Below are 22,999 nucleotides of genomic sequence, written 5' to 3' on the forward strand. Positions count from 1 at the left end.
TTTTAATGGGAGGAAATTACAAAAAGGAAACAAATTTTTATTTTGAGATCTGTCATATTCACTTCAATAAGTCACTATTTTTTTTTTTTTTAAAGGGAAACCTATGAATACCTACTTTTGCACACACACACACACACACACACACACACACACACACACACACACACACACACACATCCCACATCCTTTCTATTAACATGCATACAAAGCTTCACAAAACTACTTTAGAATAATATAATAAGAAAGGTTCAACAGAAAAAAAAATATGTTAGATTTCAATTTCAAATTTACAAAATACAGACTCTAAAACAATAATTATATTTAGCATTTGTATAGAGTTTTTTCTTAAATTAGTTAAGGTCATGCACCAATATTTTTAAAATTTCTGTCTTCAAATTGTCTACATAAAAAATTACCATGGAAACTAATGTCGGCCCAAAAGAAAATTAGCTTAAATATAATAATGTACAGAACCTACCTCAAAACGAACGCCCAAAATACCGTTGTAAATCAATTCATTCTTATGGTCCTGTAACTGCAGGCAGGCAGCCACGTCCAAATTGGTATCAAGGCATTCTGGGACATTATTCAACCCGAGGGCAGCAGCGTACACTGACATAATGACGTGGAGACTTGCTGGGTCTTGTGTCAACATACTCTTTGTGATTTTTTCATCTCCTGTGCAGAGATTGGGGTACATTCTGGATTTGCGGTCCTGTAAAAGAAAATAAGAGAGAATTGTTGTATGTTATACGTCTAGTCTGCAAGTTATTTGTCTTAATTCAGTGCTGATGCTGTGTTGTTGTGATGATTGTGACGGCGATGATGATGATGATGATGATGTCGATGGTGATGATGATGATGATGATGATGATGATGGTGATGATGATGATGATGATGATGATGATGATGATGATGATGATGATGATGATGATGATGATGATGATGATGATGATGATGATGATGATGATGGTGATATTTTATATACTACTACCATTTCTACTTACATCTAAGTCTAAGATCTTGCACTGGTGAATAGTTTGAAAGATTTCCACAAACCAGTCATCTGGAATTCCCATCCTATTATTCAATGCAAGTTTCATGATGTATTTGTTGAAATCTTCCAAAATGGAGGTTTTGCTCTGAATCCAAATGGAACTGGAGATCTATAATATTGATAAAGAATTAATACATTATGCTAAGGGCAATACTCACTATATTTTGACCAATTGACACAGCTAAATGACCTCAATTTGATTTTTTTTTAGTCTTGAATCTTTGTAGTCTCAGGTTTGAGAATTTTCCCAAATTATTTTATTGATATAAGAGGTAAACATTTTCTGGCCAAAATTTTATTTCAAAGTGTTTTTTTTTTTTTTTGGAGAAAGCTAAATTCAACATTTCAAATTCAAATTCAAATATTTATTAGTTGTCGGCATATAATTTCATTTAAGCACACTTCGAAACAACTATTATAACAACTTCCCATACTTTAACTGTTAGCTTTTGACTGAAGGCAGAATTGTATATAAAATAAATAAACTAAAATAGATAAAATTCCCTTTATTCATCTAACAGTGGAAATTTGTCTTTAGGGTCTACTCTATAGGAAGACTGGAATAACCCAGATATCAGCCACATTGCTGCGCCGAAAATGATGTAGGGCTAGGTGACTTGCTCAAGGCCACACAGTATAGTGGGAATTCAAACTCGGTAGTTTTTTTTTGGGTACAAAGCAAAGACCAGACCGCTAAGCCACACTGCCCCATATAGACTGTGTCATTCTCTAACCGTGTAACTGTTGAGCTAATAATGTTCAGAATGTCTTTCCAGTAATCCCCAACTCATTTTGGACGTCTAGTAGAAGTACAGATAACACAAATCAACAACATATGAAGATGATTGATTTGCATCAAGAACTCATGCAATGATGTGTTGCTCTTTTGAGGAGGGGGGGGGGGCGTTGGGTTTTTAGTTGATTTTTAAAAATAATTTTAATGCCTTTGTAAAATTTTGACAAAACCAGTTATACATACTTATAGAATGACACATCAATATGTTAAAGGTCAAATTAATTCTGTAAAACAAACCTCAGCCTTGTATTTTTCCATGTCACGTGATGCCCCAGCCCAATTGGACGGCACAATCCATACAATACCAGTTGATCCCATCTTGCGGCTGGCCTCCATCAAGAGACGGAAATGTGCTGGTTCGACAAATAGAACAACACCTGTCACACCCACCTGGAAGAAATAGGATTTTGTGAGATTTATTAAACCTTTACCTTTAAAATTTTCAATTTTTTTTTGTGAATTAGGGAGTTGGCACTTCGGTAAGATAAAAATCTGAAAAGATGTGTATGAAACAGGGCCAGACAAAGCAGAAAGAAAAATACAAGAAAGAAAAAACATCCCTCCCCCCCCCTCCCCCGCTTCACTCTCTCTATCCTTCCCTTCCTTTTTTCCTCCCCTCCCTCCCTTCCTCCTCTCTCTCTCTCTCTCTCTCTCTCTCTCTCTCTCTCTCTCTCTCTCTCTCTCTCTCTCTCTCTCTCTCTCTCTCTCGCTCCACCCCCCCTCCCCCATCTCTCTTCAGCTCTCATTCTGAATATCTGATATCTAACTCTGAGTTCCTTTATTTATGTTTTGTGTGTGTGTGTGTATGTGTGTGTGTATGTGTGTGTGTGTGTATGTGTATGCTCACGAGCATACACAAGATCTACTCCACTGACCTGCTGGCTGATGGAATCCAAAGCTTCGTGAGCATCGTGATCAGATGCATTGAGAGCTAAAGATGCCATAGATCCAATACACATCATTTTGTCCCTGTTCCTCGATTGCATCAACAGCGCGTCCTTGGCCAAGCTGTGTTCTGGCGTGTCCGTGTAGATAACGCCCATCATATCCCAGTTTAATATCTGAGCCACTTCCAAGATAATGTGTACAGAATCCTGGTCACTGCCTTGAGTCCTCAAGAATTTGCTATGGAGATAAGGGTTGTCCAAACCAGTATTGATAGCGGTTGGCGATATACTGGTTATGCCTTAGAAATAGAAGAAAAAAAAGAAAGCTTCTTTGTCATCATTGTCAATTACTACATCTTTTTACAATTATCATCCTTTTCATTTTCATCATCATCATCATCATCATCATCATCATCATCATCATCATCATCATCATTATCTTCATCATCATCAAGATGAAAATAAACAAAAGAATAGAAACAATAAAATTTAATTTCAAATCATACAAGACGCAAGAACGAAATATTCCAAACACAATTTAAAAATCTGTTTTTGTTTGTTTTAAGGGTTATAGGGCGCTTAAGGTCATTAACACATTAAGGTCATATCAGCGTCAGTAAAAAGGAAGAAAATTGGATAGTAAAAAGATTCTAGAATTACAATTAAAAGAACAAGGAAAAAGTAAGACAAAGGAAATTGGTTCAAATAGGGAAAAGATGTAGCTTCCAAGGGCACAACATCAATGTACTTAGTTTAAGATCACTTAAAAGTCTCACCCAGATACTAGCAAAAGTCCCCACTAAGAGGAATACACTCAAATGCTTACATTATACATTCAAAATAACAAATATTATAACAATACATAACAGAGAGATGATTTACAAAGAAAAAAATATCATCTCCCAAAATATAACTATGCATTTGACAGTTTCCCTCCCAGCCAGGCATGATAGCCAAGGCCAAGGCAAAACTTAGTAATCTCATTCCAAGACAAAGACAGAAAGCAATTTGGAAAACAGATGTAAGGGGATAGAAGATACAGTAAGTGCCTCCCTGCCCACTATGGGAGGCCAGGAAAATTTTAAAATCGTTACGGAATCTGAGCATTTGGGTTGCCACTGAATGTAATTCAATTCAATTCAAATATGTATGCATATGAATACAACTTCATAGAGGCACTTACTGATAACTAATAAAAATAAATTTCACTAAGTTATTAAAATCGGGCTTTGAAAATAAATGCCCACTCAGAACACTGCAATTTGTATTTCAAAAAGTTGTTTCTCATTATATATATTCCCTTTGATCAGATACATATTATTGTACAGTTTTTTGTGTGAGGGGGGGGAGGGATTAACTTCTTTTTTTTTTAGAAGTTTTTTGCGGGTTTTTTTTCTGGTTTATTTGTTTGGGATGCTTCTTGTTATTAGCTGTTTTTGTTGTTTTTTTTTGTTTGTTTCAATTTTTTTTTTTTATCTTTTGTTGTGGGGTTTGATTGTTTTTGTTTTTTTTTGTTTTGTTTTTGTTATTATTGTTGTTTTATAAATACATAATGTTTTCATTTTTACCTTGTTCAGACAACATACTGCTAACAGGAACGGCATTCTTGTCCTTATCAACGATGAAGGCAGCAATAGATGATGGAGATACCGCTTGTTCTTTCTCATCTGAGTCACAGAATTTATTTCCACTCAGAATATTGTACACATCCTGGCCTAAACGTATAGACTAGAAAAGTGATCAGAAATGTTAACTATGCGCTTGCACAGATCTTTTCATATTAACAATAATACATTATTATCGAAGATTTTAATAATTACCTCAACTTTCAACAATTCTGGAGAAACTGACAAAGGGTTGGTCCTGATATTTGTTTCGGAATTCGTTAAAAAGCTAGACAATGAACATCATATGTTATAACTATTGAGTTTTCATATATTTGTTTTTTTTTATTATGAAAAATTAAGCATTCCTGGATCCCACTACCTCAGTTGTCAGTTCTTAGTCCAATTTTATTATTTATTTTATTCTTTTTGTCAATCTCTGTTTACAGATTAGGTAAAATCATCTAGACTATAAATGACAGAAAATAATCTGCAACAAACAGACATCTTATTCAAAGGTTAGCAAGAAATTGTTACCACTTATTTTAAACAATTAAGTATGGTATAATCTCTGGATTCATAATTCTTATCTCAATAAATATCCCTTACAACATTATATAACACATCCAATTTGACAAAGAATATAATAATATTAGGTACGTACATTTGTGCAGGTATCCAGTGCCACTCCGTCCAGGTGAATGGAATCAGGGAGATCAAAGTCTACATTGGCATTGATACGCTCAATGGCATAGAAGAATGCCAGCATTCTTTCCAAATCAGCACCTTTTAAAAAAGAAATGGAATTTTTTATTCAACACCCTTTCTATATATACGAAAATATAAAATAATATCATGATTATATTTAAAAGACATTAAAAGCCATATAGAGAGCCATTCATTAAAACTCAAAGATAACAAGAAAATTGTGATATCTCTATCTGGTTACGAATCCACAACCTTCCAATCTAAAGATGAGAGACATGTCATCTCGCAATCTGCTCACGACCAAATCAGAACTCAGATATTATAGGAAAAGAAAAAGATGAAAAATGCATTCATATTCAAAAATATTAGTCAAAGACACTTAAGTCTTTAACATAGAAGGTTTAATTATAGTCTTGTCCAACATTAAATCTTGTAGTTTTTATCAAGAAACGATCATTTAAATAAGAGTCTTTCCAGTTACTGCTGTTATAAGATGATTTTGGTTTTAGGATGTTTATGGCAATAGAATAACTACCAGGCCACTCCTCCTCCTCCTCCTCCTCCTCCTCCTCCTCCTCCTCCTTCTTCTTCTTCTTCTTCTTCTTCTTCTTCTTCTTCTTCTTCTTCTTCTTCGGGTTAAGGCAGCCAGCGCCATCTTGACGATTAAAGCTGCTCTGTAGCATACATTAGGTAGACAGATAAGACGTTTCAGTATTAAAAGAAAGATGATAGAGGAAAAGTTGTCGACCTGAAAGTTCCATCCAGGCACATAGGGCCTACATGCTTTGAAGGATAAAAAAGTTTACAAAGTACAATATATTTAAAACTAATGACAATAATAGAACATTGCAAAAATGATTTACAAGGGGGAAAAAATCACTCAAAAAAAAAAAAAAAAAAGGTACGATACATTTAACTGTCTCCCTCTCAGCTAGGATCCCTGCTAGCACCAGGAAAAAAACGAGCAATCTCAATCCAGAACAAAGACAGAGAGCAATATGGAAAGGAAACACAGATGTATGGGATAGAGGACACAGCAAATGACCTCTCTGCCCACCATGGGAGATCAAAAGAGAGTCAGTTACAGCTCTCTTAGTGATAACACGAAGGTATCAAGTTATAACCCAATCCAATCCAATCCAATATTTTAAGATGCATAAGACATTCCTGTTCATTATGAAATGGTTATTTATGTACAGTTCCAAATTGTGTAACATTCAAACCACGTAAATACACTACACTATAAAAGAAAAAAAAATCTGCCTTTGACTGTTTTCCTCATAGCAAAGGATCTCAGCCTGAGGCATGGAAAAATATGAGTAGTCTCAATCCCGGTCAAGGAAGCCAGATTTAAGGGGATAGAAAAGATATCCAGAGAGTCAATCTTCAGTACAAACAATTCAAGTGGTCATAGGTATCAACCAAATTTATTCATGTTGAATTCTATCTATTACCTGTATTAATCTTTCCACATCTGTATCTGCTGTCAGGATGTTCTTCGTGGATGTCTCCAACATAGACCAAAGTCAATCCTCTTCCACCTTCAAGCTTTTTCATATACCGGGTAGGGAGGTCTGGCTTGAAGGGGCACACGCAATCCTCTACGTTTGGATCAGTGCGGAGTGGGTCGCAATGAGCTGTGTAATCATTATTGTAGGTAATGTCCAATTTCAGGAAGTGGGAGTCATTGTAGGAACCAACCTGTGCCATTGGAAAGGACAATGATAAGGAAAAGTCAAGGACAATCTAAAATTTGTGACTAAGTATGTGATTATAGAATTTTATAACTTTTAGAAATAAAGACACGTCTGCGGCAAAATAATTTAATGTTTGAAACAAAATGTAGGCTTTTTTATGTTGAATTTTAAAAAGACAACAGGTAAAAAAAATATTTTTTAAATAGTGATATTTAGCCTATTAAAAATTTGTTGGCTGCATTGCTGTCACAATGTCAATTTATTCAACTTTTTACATATCACCAATTGAGAGCAAAAAAACTTCATATAGTTTCACACCTGAATTGTTATACTTCAAAATAAAACATGTATATAATTTATATCAACTTGTAAGAGGGGTATTTTTCTTTCTTTATCAGTATTATATTTTGCATTGATTTCCTTATGGAGTCTTTGGTGGGAGAAAGGATTATTTCTTCTTGTTTTTTTTTTTGTAGGGGAGGGAGAGTAAATGTACTATATTATGTCTTCGTACACAAAGTGGCGTTTACCATTTTCTATCAGGCATTGCATTTCCAACTACCAATAAGAGAAGAAGACAGTTCTATTCTCCTATTCGAAAACAAGAAGTCACTTACTTTATTATTAAGACTGAGGAAGTTACTTACATTTACATATTCAAAAACAGGAGTGGTCTCGACGACTTTGTAGAAGTGGAAGCCTCTGTCACTCTGGCCATCCTCTGTGAAGAAGAAGGGTTGACGGGTATCGTCCACAAACCTCACCTAAAGTAAAGGAATAAAGAATTAATTTGAGTAAAATTGTTTTAAGTAAATGTGAGGAATATATATCTAAATCTAACGAAACATTTTAAAAATTAGGCATTAGTTTAATCTTTCACATTCTTTTTTTCTTTTGTTTATTTTCAAATTGTTGTTGAATCGGGTTGTGTGTAAAGTGACTTATGACAGCACCAGAAATTAAGCAACTCATTGCCCTCATCTAGTAACTGACCGTTCAACAATGCTTGACTTTGTCTCAGGGCGAGACACCAGAGTGTTGAGCCATCTAATCATACATCATAATTTCGCAAAACATCAATTATTTATAAGTGAAAGCATAAAGTTTTTCAGAAAGTAAGCGGTGACAGCACAGCAAATCTGACATCATTGAAACACAAGTGACATCACTGTGATTGCTCTATAAGTGAGAACACCAATCGTCTCAAAACGAGATATTACTGAGTTTGCGCGTCGGGGCTCTAACGGGGCCCATTAGAGATAGACGACGATTGGGATTGTTTGGAAGCTTTAACCCTTTGCCCACTAGTCATTATGATATCGGAAATGCTATCGCCGTCTACATCTACGCCAGAATAGAAATAGAGGGTGGAGTCTACCATGATATAACATTTTATGGAGCCCTTATTTCATCATATCAATTCTGTCCACTGACAGGTGGGTGGGTATCGCTTTCAAGAACTTATGTCCTTATAGAAAATCCTGAGTTTTTGACCAATCAACGATTGCTCTTTTGATAGCTCGCCTGTCAACATGAGTCAGCTCAGCCCTTGATTTATGTACAGGCATCACAGGCAGGATAAATTGTGTAACTTCAAAGACCACGGTTGACTGAAAGTGATGAATGGAAGCCCTACTATGGCGTGGAGAACGAGGTCTTGTATGTATAGTTACGTCATATCTCAACGCTCGTGAATTCTATGTAAGGCTGGACTCACAATCAAAACACGAAATATGTGTTTTAAACTCTTGAATCAATCGAGTTACATCAGTGTGTTCGTCTCATTGAGAAATGAAAAACGATATATAAATCAAGAACATCGACAATTTTTCTACACTTTTCAAGCTGATTCCAACAATGAGGTTTTCAAATTTATCGCAATTAGATTATTTGTCATTATTTTATTTTTTAAATACCCAATTGACTGCTCAGGAAATGAATACATAATCCTTGATAGCTAGCGAGTAGGTGTTAAATTTTGCTTACCCTTTCCCACGCAGACGCACACACACACGCATACACACACACACACACACACAAACACACATCCACAGACTTATCGTTGTCTAGAATCCTATCATTCGGCTCGACGACTAAAAGGGGTTCGTATCGTCGCTAAAATAATTACAAAATACATATATTTAAAATATCTTTATAGTAATGTGAATTACATATTTTAATGCTCTAATATATCAAGAATGATCATTATTATGATTTATTACGGTGTGAATTGAATTAGACTTTTAAAACTGAAGTTTAATCTGACAACCTACTCGCTGTTATCATTCGAGTCTAAGTTGTAAATAGGCAACTTTGGCCAGAAGTGAAAGACATACATTGTGTGTTCAGTCTGTGTGTGTGTGTGTGTGTGTGTGCGCGCGTCTGCGTGGGAAAGGGAGACGCAAAATTTAACACCTTCTCGCTAGCCATCAAGGATTACGTATTCATTTCCTGAGCAGTCAATTGGGTATTTAAAAAAAAAAAAAGACAAATAATCTAATTGCGATAAATTTGAAAACCTCATTATTGGAATCAGCTTGAAAAGTGGAGAAAAATTGTCTTTGTCTCATAAAAATCGGTCTAGAAATAACCTTTTTTGTAATAGATTTGATTTTGAAAACAGCTTTCTCAAATTTTATAATTTTATTATAATTTTCTTATTTTCCGGCCGATGTTCTTGATTTATATATCGTTTTTCATTTCTCAATGAGACGAACGCACTGATGTAACTCGATTGATTCAAGAGTTTAAAACACAGATTTCGTGTTTTGATTGTGAGTCCAGCCGTACTAAGAATTCACGAGCGTTGAGATATGGCGTAACTATACATACAAGACCTCGTTCTCCACGCCATAGTAGGGCTTCCATTCATCGCTTTCAGTCAACCGTGGTCTTTGAAGTTACACAACATATCCCGCCTGTGATGCCTGTACATAAATCAAGGGCTGAGCTGACTCATGTTGACAAGCGAGCTATCAAAAGAGCAATCGTTGATTGGTCAAAAACTCAGGATTTTCTATAAGGACATAAGTTCTTGAAAGCGATACCCACCCACCTGTCAGTGGACAGAATTGATATGATGAAATTAGGGCTCCATAAAATGTTATATCATGGTAGACTCCACCCTCTATTTCTATTCTGGCGTAGATGTAGACGGCGATAGCATTTCCGATATCATAATGACTAGTGGGCAAAGGGTTAAAGCTTCCAAACAATCCCAATCGTCGTCTATCTCTGATGGGCCCCGTTAGAGCCCCGACGCGCAATCTGTCTTATGTCAGGATAAACCCAATGCCTCTGTCTCACTCTCTCTCTCTCTCTCTCTCTCTCTCTGTGTCTCTCTCTCTCTCTCTCTCTCTCTCTCTCTCTCTCTCTCTCTCTCTCTGTGTGTGTGTGTGTGTGTGTGTGTGTAAATACGTCATCATTTTTCACATACATCATTATGCACGACTGATGACATGATAGCTTTCATAACAAAATAAATGATAGATTAAGAAAAAAGATAGGTGTGATCATTTTGTTTTTTCAACTTCAAAAAAAGTTAAATTTCTTAATTCTGATAATGTTCCTATTTACTCAATTTTTTTTTTCTTTGAGATGTCGATTACAACAATGAGCCCATCATGAATTGGGTTATCAGGCTGGCAATTAAGTCAGAGTCGAGTTGATCATATGCGATATCAGGTTAGAGTGAAATCAAAACCTGCCTACAAAGGTCCATTATAAGCAACTAAAACATTCATGGTTCTCTTCCATTTGGCAATATTTATACTAAACCATGGCAAACAAATTTAACTTATTTTTCGTATGGTTTATATTTATCGACTTGAATAATAGAGTTCTACTTTAACGATAATGAAGTTCTATTTTAAATTATAATAAAATTATACAATCAATTTTTATTTGCAAATTGAAGACAAAATTAGCTATTCCCGTCTTTCCTTTTTTCTTTTTCAGATCCTTATCCTTCTTTTATATTTTTATTTCTTAATATTACTATTAAAAAATCTTGGTTATTATTTGAACTTTTCTATGAAAGCAAAATATTCTGTGAATCAGCTATTGCCATATTTTTGTTCTAATGAAGTACGAAGCTTTGTTATTTTAGCATAGTTTAATATTTTTATTATTATTATTATTATTATTATTATTATTATTATTATTATTATTATTATTATTATTATTATTATTATTATTATTATTATTATTATTATTATTATTATTATTATCATTATTATCATTATTATAATTTTTTTTTAAAATTATTATATTATTATTGTTATTATTATTATTATTATTATTATTATTATTATTATTATTATTATTATTATTATTATTATTATTATTATCATTATTATTATTATTATTATCCTCATTATAACTAACTGTCAAGTATCTGATCCCTAATGCCACTCATATTTTTCATTTCTAACCGCCAGCATTGCAATAAAGATTTTACCTTCTTCAGATGCTCCAAGATTTTCTGCCTCCTTTCTCCACTTGTATCATAGGAGTTACACACACCTGACTGCTGACTCTCGCATAGCTCTCTAACCGACAACTCTATTGCTTTGGAAGCAGCAAACACAGCATTGACAACGTAGAGTACATAAGGATCCTGTATATAATGGTCAAGACGGGGAATGGTTTTATATTTGTCACATGTGCCAGCATCCCAGTCACAACCTTTGTGGTAGAGTTCATATATTTCTTTAAACCACGGATTGTCAAAGTATTTATCTGGGGTCTTTTCCGCCAAATATGAATCAAATCTGAAAGTAAACAATAAAATAGTGTAACCATTGCCTCAATCTGTTATTGTGTTGGATTGAACAACTGCCGAATTGTCAATTTAAAGACATAACCTAATGTCTCAAAATGGTATTAATTATGTCATGATGAAATGACCCTGAAAAATTCATTTAGAATTGAAATAGTAAGAAATACAGCCATCTATCTGGGTTTTAAGTAATGTATTCATGTTTTTTTCTTTGTTGTTGGTTGAAGAAGGGTATTGAGCCCAACGCGATCCGTGTTTTTAAATTTTGATATTTTTATTAAAAGCTGTTATATTCATTTTTGTTTATTACTTTTTACAGTCCACAGCTTCCAGCAGCTTAGTATCACTTTAAAAAGTTACGTTAATAAAAAATGTCAAGTTTTTGCGGGTGTTTTTTTCCCCATTTCAATCTTACCCTGGTACATCTGCAGTTTCGACATCTAGTATAATGAGATTCTTGGCAGAGAGCAATCGCTGGATGCCTGGCAGTTTGAGGGTATCAGGATCAAATCCCCACTTGTCCGTGGCCACAAACAGTGTGTTTTTATATACAGCTTCCACACTGTTGACAGCCTTTAGAATGGGAAGAGGATCCTTCATCCATAATATAACAACCTGTAAAAAAATTTAACATAATTATGTATTTATTATGTTTTTTGTTAAGGGTTTTACGGCGCTTGTAACATATTTAGGTCATATCAGAGCCAGTAAAAATGAAGAAAATTGATTAGTAAAAACATTCTGGATGAACAATTAAAAAGACTTCAGGAAAAAGTAAGACAAAGGAGATTCAAATAGGGAACAGATGTAGATTCTAAGAGCACACCATCAGTGTACTTAGTTTGAGATTACCTAAAAGTCTCACCCAGATACCAGCGCAAGATCCCACTGAAAGGGATACACTCAAAATGTTCACAAATCATATGTTAAAAATAAAATAAAAACTAACAGTAAATAACAGAAAAAATATCATCTCCCAAAACTATAACTATACATTCGAATGTTTCCCTCCCAGCCAAGGACTCCAGCCAGAGTCAGGAAAAACTAAGTAATCTCATTCCAAGTCAAAGACAGAAAGCTATTGGAAAACAGATACAGGGAGATAGAAGACACAGCAAGTACCTCCCTGCCCACTATGGGAGGTTGGGAACCCCACTCAGATGTACTTATTACTGAGAGCTTAATCCCAACCTTTGCAAATAGCAAATAAGAATAAAGAAAGTTATGGATTGATGACCAATTACATCATATATAGTACTTATTAAATATAATATGGAGCAGGCACGGGTGTAAGATAAAAAAAAAAGGTGTATATGAAACAGTGATAAAGCAAAAACAAAATACAAGAAAAAAAATCATCCCAAAAAATTAGTTTGCCTCGACTAGGGATCAAACTTCAGACCTCCTGATTATCGGCATTCAGGTGGTCTCAGGTTCGATCACCAGTTGAGGCAGCCTGTGTATTTTTATTTCTACTTTGTTTGGACTGTTTCATAAAGGCCTTTTCAGACACATCTAAAAAGACAAAACGACATTTATTATCTAATTTCTATATGCAGAAAAAAAGAAGTAAAGTTCACAACGTAATAAAGCAGATATCTCTGGTAATTGACGATTTTCCTCTTCTCAAAGTTTTACTTACTCGTGCTCTTGAGTTGCCTAATATTTTTTGGACAATTCCAGGAGCTTCTCCTTCAATATTTCCACTTTCTCCCACAAGATAGGAGTCTGTGATGCACACCAAGTTTATCTCGGCTAAACGCTCAAACTCTTTTGCACCGGGTTCTCCAATTTCATCAAAAGATTTTACAACCTGAAATAAGGTGAAATAGTAGTTGCTGTATTATACAAAGTAGGAATGCAGTAAATAATTCAGAAATATCCTTTAATTTTGTGTATGTGTGTGTGTATGTGTGTGTGTGTGTGTATCTGTGTGTGTGCGTGTGTGTGTGCGTGTGGGTTTGTGTGTGTATGTTTGTGTATGTGTGTGTGTGTGATTGTAGAAACGTGTATGCATGGTGTGTGTGTGTGTGTGTGTGTGTGTGGGTGTGTGTGTGTGTAAATATTGTACTTTTGTTATACTTCTATTGTATTTCTTAATAAAATGACTTGGACTTTCCAAATTGGCACATCTTTACTGTTTCATGAAGCCCAATGCGCGTAACAATATTTTATCTATCTCTTCCAAGCAAGATATATGGGGCCAAACTTCCATATCAAAAAGTACAATTTACAAGTTTGGCTACCTTTTTAACTAACATTCATGAGATATTCACCACTGCCTTAGACTTAATCTTAATCATACTTAATCATACCTGAGGCAATTAATATATCTTTAAAGATTCTTACCGGCTCTTTTCCTTTTCCCACTCAGTTACAGAAGGAACGAAATTGATGTCACCCAGCTCTTTTGTTATTATTTTAGATAGCCAATTGAATTATTAGCTCTCAAAAAATGTTATCAATCAGATTATAAACGTTTAAGATTAGACATAGTTCTGTGTGCTGGTATGTCACATCCGGCTGGCAGATGTTATGAGTATTTTAACCAAATACACAGCATCAATAAACCCGATAAAGTTGGGACAAAACAAGTCAATGTATGATAAGGGATGTAATAATATACTACCTGAATGTTGTTGTAGCCGAATTTCTTAAGATATGAGATGATGGCCCGGCCCATCTTATCATCAGCAGGTACAGATCTCACAAAATAGTCATATTTCTCTCGGTCAAGAAGTTCCATTCCCGTTGCACCATAACTGATCTAAATGTTTGAATTAAATGCAATTTAAACATGAGTCTACATGCCACTGTCTAATATAGAAATAATTTACATCCAATAGACAATGAAAATGTAATTAATTATTAGGAATTTTAATTAAAGGCGGGGGGTGGGGAATTATAAGGTGTTAAAAAGAAAAAAGTTATAGCTACCAGGCGTTCAATTTGATGACAGCATTGTCCTTCTAAAGATAATGGAAAGCATCTTTATGGAAGGAGAACTCAGACCCGTCTGATTTCTGCTGAGCAAAACCTGGGTGAAACCAGAATCCATGTGTCCTCAATCAATATTACATTCCTTAGCAACATTGACACACCTCAAAGAGATAGTTTGAGCCTAATCTTGTTCAGTATTTATATGGAAAATGCACTGTAAGAAAGCTACTACCTATAGCACAAACTGCAATTTGAAAATAAACTTCCATCAGAGATCACTTATGTGGACATCGACTTCATCATCCTCGGCCAAATTGACATCGACAAAGTAAAACTTACACTTGGAAACCACAAACTCCTTGTCAACATTGAGGAAACAAACATAATGATTTATTAAAGGAAGAAAATAGCTGAAAAAAGATGAAAAAAATGGGATCACTACTTGGAAATATGTTGGAAGCACAGGATCTTATCAAGAGGAATACACTCAAATGCTTACAAAATTCATATACATTACAATACAAAGCAGAGATGATTTACAAGGAAAAAAGTATCATCTCTCAAAAGTAATACAATACATTTGACCCTCGCCGGGACCGGGACAAGACCAAGTAATTCCATTACAAGACAAAGACAGAAAGCAACTGAAAAAAACAGATAAGGGGGCGGGGAAGGGGGGGGGAGGGGTTATAAGACAAAGTAAGAACCTCCTGAGAGGTCAAAGACCCCACCCAGCACTTAAATTTTTGAGCTTGCATTTGATCCAAATAAAAAATAAAAACAGCATGCACGTTCATCTCTTTTTTAAAAAGGGTCAAGGTTCAAAATCATTGTTAAATGTCGGCAATTTGACAGAAAAATAACTTTTACATCTTTCCGTCACTTATTAATAATAATATACTCATTAAAAAATATTGAGATAAGAAAAAAAAATCACTCACAGTCAACATTTTTTTCAATTGAATGAATCAACGTGGATTTAAATATTAAGATTATTATATCTTTTTGCCAAGCGAATAAAACTACATAAAATTGTAATCCTGATGATAGAAGAATGGAAATCTAAATTGGTAAATATTAGACTTACTTGGGGAATCAGCAACTGGCTGAGGATATCAGCAACTCTGACAGAGGACTCTGTGTCCATAGTAGCGACATAAGCATCAATCTGTCTTGGGCTGATGGTGGTGGCAGCTTTACGGTACGTCACTTTGCCACTGTGAAGATTGGCTACCAGATTGGCTGCTCGAGTAGAGGACTGGCACATGTCCAAACCAATTCCTCCAATTTTAATGCCAAGGTTACTTTGTAAGGGGGAAAAAAAACAAACAGGCCGTTTTAATTATCATTTGGTGTTGTTGTTTTCTTTATTTTTTAAATTTTATTTTATTTGGTATTTGTGCTTTTGTATAGTATTATCATAATTGACACTAAAGTTCTCTCACAAAAATAATTCCCCCCACCCCTTTCCAAAATTGATTTTAAAATGCAATGTCCCAGTTTATTTGTTAGAGCAATATCTAATATTCAAATTACGGTCATATTCATTTTGTTTCCGAATACTTTTTTAACATCCCCAGAAAAAAGGACAAGTTTACTAACAGTAGGATTTTCTGTTGTGCCGTGATATCTGTGTTTGTCCATTAACAAACAATTTAAAATCAAATAACTCTCTTTCTAGAGTGCAAATCACATTCTTTGGATGCAAACCTTAAGTTGATTCAGTAGTTTAATTCTCTCCTTACTGACTGACAATTATCTGGATTTTCCTCAAAACGTTATATCGACCCAACATAAAAAAGGAATAAGTACACGATACACATATTTCTGTTTAGCAAAGAAAGCTCTACTACACAGCATTAAGTTCTTAAAGCCATAACCAAAACAATTCAAATTTTGTGATGTACAAAAGAACAGAACCCTGAATGAGAAAAATGTTAGTTGTACCATAACGAATGTGATAGTTTTCTTATTGTTAGTATGGAGAAGGTTCATAAGCACACTAAACTCATGCTCAAACAAACATGATTTGAATCCACCAATCAAGCTACTTAGCAATAATTGGGTAGCTGGAATTAGATGGTGGAAAGTATTGTGTAAAAATCATCATCATCATCATCATCATCATCATCATCATCATCATCATCATCATCATCATCATCACCATCATCATCACCCCATCATCATCATCATCATCATCAGCAGCAGCAGCAGCAGCAGCAGCAGCAGCAGCAGCATCATAATAATCATCATCATCATCACCTCATCATCATCATCATCATCATCATCGTCATCACCATCATCATCAGCAGCAGCATCATTATCACTATTACTTGAAAATTCCATTGCGGTTATTGACGTAATCCAAGGCAAAGTGGAAGGCCTCCAGTAGCTGTACGCCATGTTTATCATTGATCTCACCACAGATGTACGGGTTGGAACCTTTCTTGTGAACATCGAAGATACCTAAATGCAATAGAAGTAGAACACGGACCCTTAATCAAAACAGTTAAATAAAGCCTTAGTCGAGAATATTTTTGACATTCTTGTTGTTCCTGATTATGTTGTTGTTGTTGTGGCTGTTCTTGTTGTTGTTGTGATTGTTTCTGTTATTGTTGTTGTTGCTGTTACTGCTGTGCCTGTTGTTGTTGCTGTTGTTGTTGTAGTGGATTTTATTACTGTTGTTATTTTTTGTTGTTATTTTGTTTATTATATTCAATGTTATGTTTTCAAGGGTTTTACGCTTCCAACACATTTAGGTCATATCAGCACCAGTAAAAAGGAAGAAAATGGGATAGTCAACAGTTCTAGAAATACAATTGAAGCACCTACGAAAAAGTCAGACAAAGGGGAACTGGTTTGTTTTGTTTTTGTTTTTAAGGGTTTTACGGCGCTTGCAACACATTAAGGTCATATCAGCGCCAGTAAAAAGGAAGAAAATGGGATAGTAAAAAGTTCTAGAATTACAATAAAGCATCCAAGAAAAGGGAAGACAAAGGGGAATTGGTTCAAATAGGAAACAGACGTAGATTCCAAAAGCACTCTATCAAAGTACTTAGTTTGAGATTACCTAAAAGTCTCATCCAGACACAAGCACAGGTCCCCGCTAAGAGGAACACACTCAATGTTTACAAATCATAATATATAATATAAAAAGGCATAATACAGTGCATAACAGAGAGAGTTACAATGAAAAATATCATCTCCAAACTAACTATAATTCGACTGTTTTCCTCTCAGCCAGGGCATCTGGCCAGGACCAGGACAAAACCAAGTAATCTCATTCCAAGACAAAGACAGAAAGCATGTTGGAAAACAGATCTCAGGGGATAGAAGACACAGTGTGTACCTCCCTGCCCGCTATGGGAGAAAGGGGAACTGGTTCAAATAGGGAACAGAAGTAGATTCCAAGAGCACACTATCAGTGTACTTAGTGTGAGATCACCTAAATGTTTCATCCTAACTCAAGCATGGATCCCCACTGGGAGGAACACACTCAAATGTTTACAAAATATGTAAAACTAAAAATAATACGGTGCACAACGGAGAGATTGAGCTTTTTGAGCTTTTATCTAGCACAGTATCCACTAAACGTGTTCAAAGCGCTTTACAAGGGGTCCCCAGCCAACAGCAACACTTAACATGTAGGATGGGACATGACGCCTGTTAGGCGATATTATAATTTTTTCGGACAGAGACAATGCTGTTGACGGCCAGGTACTCATTTTACACCTGAGTATGGTGAGAGAATGTGAGTAAAGAGCCCTTTCCAAGGACTCAACTATGTGCCGAGCGAGGCTCGAACCCAGGAACTTCCGATCCGATAGTGAGTGTCATACCACAAGACCACATAGCCGCACACAGAGATGATTTACAAGACAATATAATTTCCCAAAACACTAATTCTACATTTAACTGTTTCCCTCCCAGCTAGGTTATCCGCCCAGGACCAGGACAAAACCAAGAAATCTCAGTCATGTAGCAAAATTAAAAGGAAAAAGCTTTAACTCAATTAAACGCATTTATCACTATTCAGCTTGATGTTTGTTTTTAGGTATTTTACGGCGCTTGCGACACATTAGGTCATTTCAGCACCCGTAAAAAGGAAGATAATAGAGGCAAAGAGTTGTAGATCTACATTTAAATTCACCAAAGAAAAATAAACAAGACCACAGGAAATTTTTAGTGAAAAGAAGATTCCTAGAGCAATCTGCCAATGTGCCTATTTTGACATGAACAGTTTTATCTAGGCACAAGCACAGGATCCCGCTATATATGATACACCCAAATGTTTACAAACTCCAATATATATATTCAAAAATAATAATCATAAAAATCATAAAAAACAGAGACATGGTTAACAATGGGAAAAAACATATATGGGGGATAATATATATATGGGGGATAAAAGACTAAAAGACACCGCAAAAGTGACCTCTCTGCCCATCATGGGAGGTCTGAAGACCTATCCCAGTTACTCAGCTTGACAAACGGAATTAATAATAATAATAATAATATTTATTGTCCAAATAAAAGGCAATTCATGTGAGGTAAACAATGGTATGTATTTAAGTAAACGTGCACCAGTTCTCCCGCCAAAATAACTGTAACTAACAAAAGAACTTACCGACAATGTACATGTCACCAGAGATAAAGGAAAAGTCGTCAATGACAGAAGTGTCCTGACAGACCAAGCATGGAGCACTACAATCTGATTTGATCTTGTCATAAAGTGGTTTAAGGGTCACTGCATCATTCAGTGTGAGATCTCCAGTTTTTGACAGTCTCCCCTGGCATGGGTTTAAAAAATGCAACGACATAATTTTTTAAATGACACTTTGAACTTGAGATTTATTGTCTCAGAAAAGTACTTTTTTATTTTGCGGGGGGGGGGGGGGGGGGGGGGGGGGGGGAGATATCATTTAGATAATCAATATTAGAAATATAGACAAAAATATGAGAGTTGAGTTAACTCTAATTTCTTTACTGAGGATAAGAGTAAAGTTTCTTGAAATGACAGACACAAGCTCACATTTCTTGTAATTTTTTGAGATGATGGGTCACATATGTTAACTTCATTCTTCCCGATAACTACTTCCACCAACACGACAATCATCGTCATCATCATCGTCATCATCGTCGTCATCATCATCATCATCATCATCATCATCATCATCATCACCATCATCATCGTCATATACTATAATCTTACGTATTTATTACACGTTTTAAAGTCAACCATACCTCAGTTTCTACAGATCCTGTGTTGGTGTAACGAATCAGCTGGTATCCTCGATTTGATTCTCTCTTGACAAAATCAAACACAATGGAAACAATGTCTGTGAATGTCATCTCATCCATATGAGTCATCACCCTACTTCGAGTGTCAAGGTCTTGAAGGAACTTGGGACACACGCCATTGTAACTAGTGCCACACTTCTCTTTCAGGGTGCGATCAAGACCTTCAGCCAAAGCATACACTGCATTGATTGTGGCCAAAGTCCAGATGTCTTGAGCATAGATTGGACTCGTGCCCATTTGGCTGGAAGAATAAATGGTAATAGCACAGATGAAAGGTTTGGGTAATAATAGCCATAAAATAGAAATTGAAATACTAGAAATATTAATAATGATGATGATGATGATGTTAATGATGATGATGATATTGATGATGATGATGATGATGATGATGATGATGATGATGATGATGATGATGATGATGATGATGATGATGATGATGATGATGATGATGGTGATATGATAATAATAATGATAATAAAAAAAAAGAAAATGAAAAAGGAGGAGGAGGACGACGAGAAGGAGGGGGAGGAGGAGGACAAGAAGAAGAAGAAGAAGAAGAAGAAGAAGAAGAAGAAGAAGAAGAAGAAGAAGAAGAAGAAGAAGAAGAAGAAGAAGAAGAAGAAGAAATAACCAATAAGGATCTATGCACGCGTTTAATTAATTATTACGAATATATTTAGATCAAAAATGATATTGTTGACAGCAAATAGAATTTGAACCTAATATACTTACTTAAAAGGGGATCTGCAGTCAAGGCGGTTAGAGAAAACTCCTGGATAATCACAGGTGAAGAGTTCTCCATAAATGTCTGGTAGCCATGGGTTGTTTGATTTGGATGCATCGATTGTATTCCAGTATGTCAGGAACTCATTTATGGTAGGTTGTGAAGTTTGAAAGAAAACAGAATTGGCTAAAATGTTCCTGTAAGTAGAATCTGACGAGAAAGGTGTCCAAGGGCGATTGGCAATAAATTTGAGTTCTTTTGAGAAACGAACACTGTTCTTGGTTTTCAGGAAGTCCTCAATGTACATATCAGGTTCAGCAAATACAGCAACCACTTGCGAGTCGGCTGAAACCAATGAGTTCAAGATTACCTCCATGTTTCCATCAGTGACAAATTCATATTGAGCAAGAACGCAAATGCCCAAGTCTTTGAGATAATCCCGGAATAGGCGGGCAGAGTCTCTGTTAGAAGAATCAGGAGAATTCAGTACAAGAACATATTTCCACCCCATGCTGTGTGCAAAATTGGCCATGCCCTTTGCGACAACAGAATCAGAACCAGTTGTCCTGAACAAAGTTGTGTACTTGTTAAGATCCTTTAACTCTGGAAGAGTAGCTCCTGGTGACACAACTGGAGTCTCGAGCTGTTGCAAAAGCAAAGCTGCTTCTCGAGTGGTTTCACTGTCAAAAGTGATCCATGAAATGATATCAGGGAAGTTTATTGCCTTCTCATCAATGAGTAAAGACCCCGCAATAAGTCTGCTGATAATAGCTTGAGATCGAGTGGGATTGCTGCATCCATCGAATCCTAAAAATCCCAAAGTAACTCCATTTAGCTTAGGTCCTGCAGTGCCCTTGTTGATTTTGTTGACAGCAAAGTTTACTACTTCACTGTAAATAGCACCATTATGAATACGGAGGTCTCCACAAGTGAATGGTCCAATGCCAGCATAGTGGATATTGAACATGGCTCCAAACATGATATCTCCAGGGACATGCATATAGTCCATATAGTTGAACATATACAGGCACTCAACACAAGGCAAAGGACATTTTGTGCTGATGCTGTTGGTGTCAGGGCCTTTGTTAGGCATCATGGAAACGGAGTTTGTCCAAGGGTTGATGTCGGCAATCTGTAGGGAATAATAACAAAAATTGCAGTGTTTAAATCAGACTTGACAACTAACCTCAACTAATTTATCATATTTTCACTAATGGCTGATTTTCTCATATCTTCCCACTAATATCATATAATATATGTATTATCCAAATTCCAAACTTAATATTCACTGAATTTATGGAGACTGGTCAAGCTGGTGAAGGGAAGGAAAGACATGTAATTACTTTGGCAATCATCTGTCTGACTATTAAGATTCACATCAAGCTGGAGACTACATCTAATAACATACTTAAATTCTTCCATTTTTATTATCCCCCCCCCCCCCCAACCCCCCGCCCCTCCCTTTTTGCTACAAATCCTGACTTTTTGCATTAAGTATAATTTTGGTCAACATTCCCATATTATCATATTTGGGACCTCAAAGTGAATTAAAATATGAGAAATCATACTTGTTGCCAAATCTATAAAATATTCACAGCCAAAGGTCCTTGCCAAGATGCTCTATTTTCCACTTGTAAACAATCAAGAAAAGTGAGCTGATGACCGAGCTATACGTATACAGTAAAATTTAGAACTAACAACATTTTTATAATATCCCTCACTGCCTGTTATTTGAGTTCTCATTCATGCTTAAGAAAAATAAAATGTGTATGTTTAGGTGTGAATCATTCATTCAATAACCATGAGTCACATATTAAGCATGCCTTCGTGCGCATGGTTCCAAAATAAAAAGGGTAGGGTGCCCTAAGTTTTACACCATATTGTTTGTTTTTGGTATGCTTTGTTTAAACCATATCGCTCGCTTTGTTTTCAAGCTATTGGCGTGCGGTTTGTACCATCAAAAAGAAAAATGTTTCTCTTTTACTATCATATGAATTAAACTATTCTACCTTTCCATTAACGCTTGAAATTTGCATTTCTTGTGGTGTGTTAATTTTCTTTGGCTGTGGCCCCAAGTTCGACACCGAGGCCCTAGTTCGGCACCCTAATATGTGATGTATGCTATTCTTAAAATCGGAAAGTAGGCAAAACCAAAAGCATATTTATCTTTGGTTAAGATTCGTCAGTGTTTTTATGTCTAAAAACAAAAATGTAGGTGAAAAATAGATTTTAAAACAGCCTACCAAAAAGAATTAAACGTATGGCCACTGTTGAACTTAGGGCACCCTACCCTATAGAAAGAAAAGCAATCATCGTGGTTGTCAATAAGAGACAAATAGTCATGTAGTAAAATATTTCAAAGTAAACTATTTTTAAAAAATTAACTTCGTCTATATCAGTGATAAAAAACATCATATTATGTCTTAACTCACCTGTTCAAATTTTCTATTTTGGTAAAAATTGACTTGATATGGGATAGTTGGTGATGATCCAACGAATTGGAAG

General features: G+C 35.5%; 1 protein-coding gene across 1 annotated transcript in view; it reads right to left on the minus strand.

Moving 5' to 3' along the window:
- The window catches only part of LOC144968518 (uncharacterized), a 60,749-nt gene that overhangs the window by 13,356 nt on the left and 24,394 nt on the right, over nucleotides 1–22,999 (minus strand). Inside the window, exons 15-32 of the mRNA XM_078906971.1 lie at nucleotides 22,927–22,999; nucleotides 20,503–21,626; nucleotides 19,714–20,011; nucleotides 19,097–19,259; nucleotides 16,803–16,935; nucleotides 15,557–15,773; nucleotides 14,159–14,296; nucleotides 13,172–13,342; nucleotides 11,945–12,144; nucleotides 11,209–11,521; nucleotides 7,397–7,513; nucleotides 6,507–6,753; nucleotides 5,009–5,130; nucleotides 4,309–4,468; nucleotides 2,729–3,039; nucleotides 2,091–2,243; nucleotides 1,008–1,166; nucleotides 479–715 (exon numbers count right to left, since the gene is read on the minus strand). The exon at nucleotides 22,927–22,999 is cut by the window's right edge and continues 185 nt beyond it. Of these exons, the coding sequence (XP_078763097.1) occupies nucleotides 479–715; nucleotides 1,008–1,166; nucleotides 2,091–2,243; nucleotides 2,729–3,039; nucleotides 4,309–4,468; nucleotides 5,009–5,130; nucleotides 6,507–6,753; nucleotides 7,397–7,513; nucleotides 11,209–11,521; nucleotides 11,945–12,144; nucleotides 13,172–13,342; nucleotides 14,159–14,296; nucleotides 15,557–15,773; nucleotides 16,803–16,935; nucleotides 19,097–19,259; nucleotides 19,714–20,011; nucleotides 20,503–21,626; nucleotides 22,927–22,999 (4,336 nt within the window). The remainder of the gene's footprint in view (nucleotides 1–478; nucleotides 716–1,007; nucleotides 1,167–2,090; nucleotides 2,244–2,728; nucleotides 3,040–4,308; nucleotides 4,469–5,008; nucleotides 5,131–6,506; nucleotides 6,754–7,396; nucleotides 7,514–11,208; nucleotides 11,522–11,944; nucleotides 12,145–13,171; nucleotides 13,343–14,158; nucleotides 14,297–15,556; nucleotides 15,774–16,802; nucleotides 16,936–19,096; nucleotides 19,260–19,713; nucleotides 20,012–20,502; nucleotides 21,627–22,926) is intronic.

Source organism: Berghia stephanieae, chromosome 3 (genome assembly GCF_034508935.2).
Source record: "Berghia stephanieae isolate SIO BIC M18660-M18661 chromosome 3, UCSD_Bste_1.3, whole genome shotgun sequence".
NCBI lineage: Eukaryota > Metazoa > Mollusca > Gastropoda > Nudibranchia > Aeolidiidae > Berghia > Berghia stephanieae.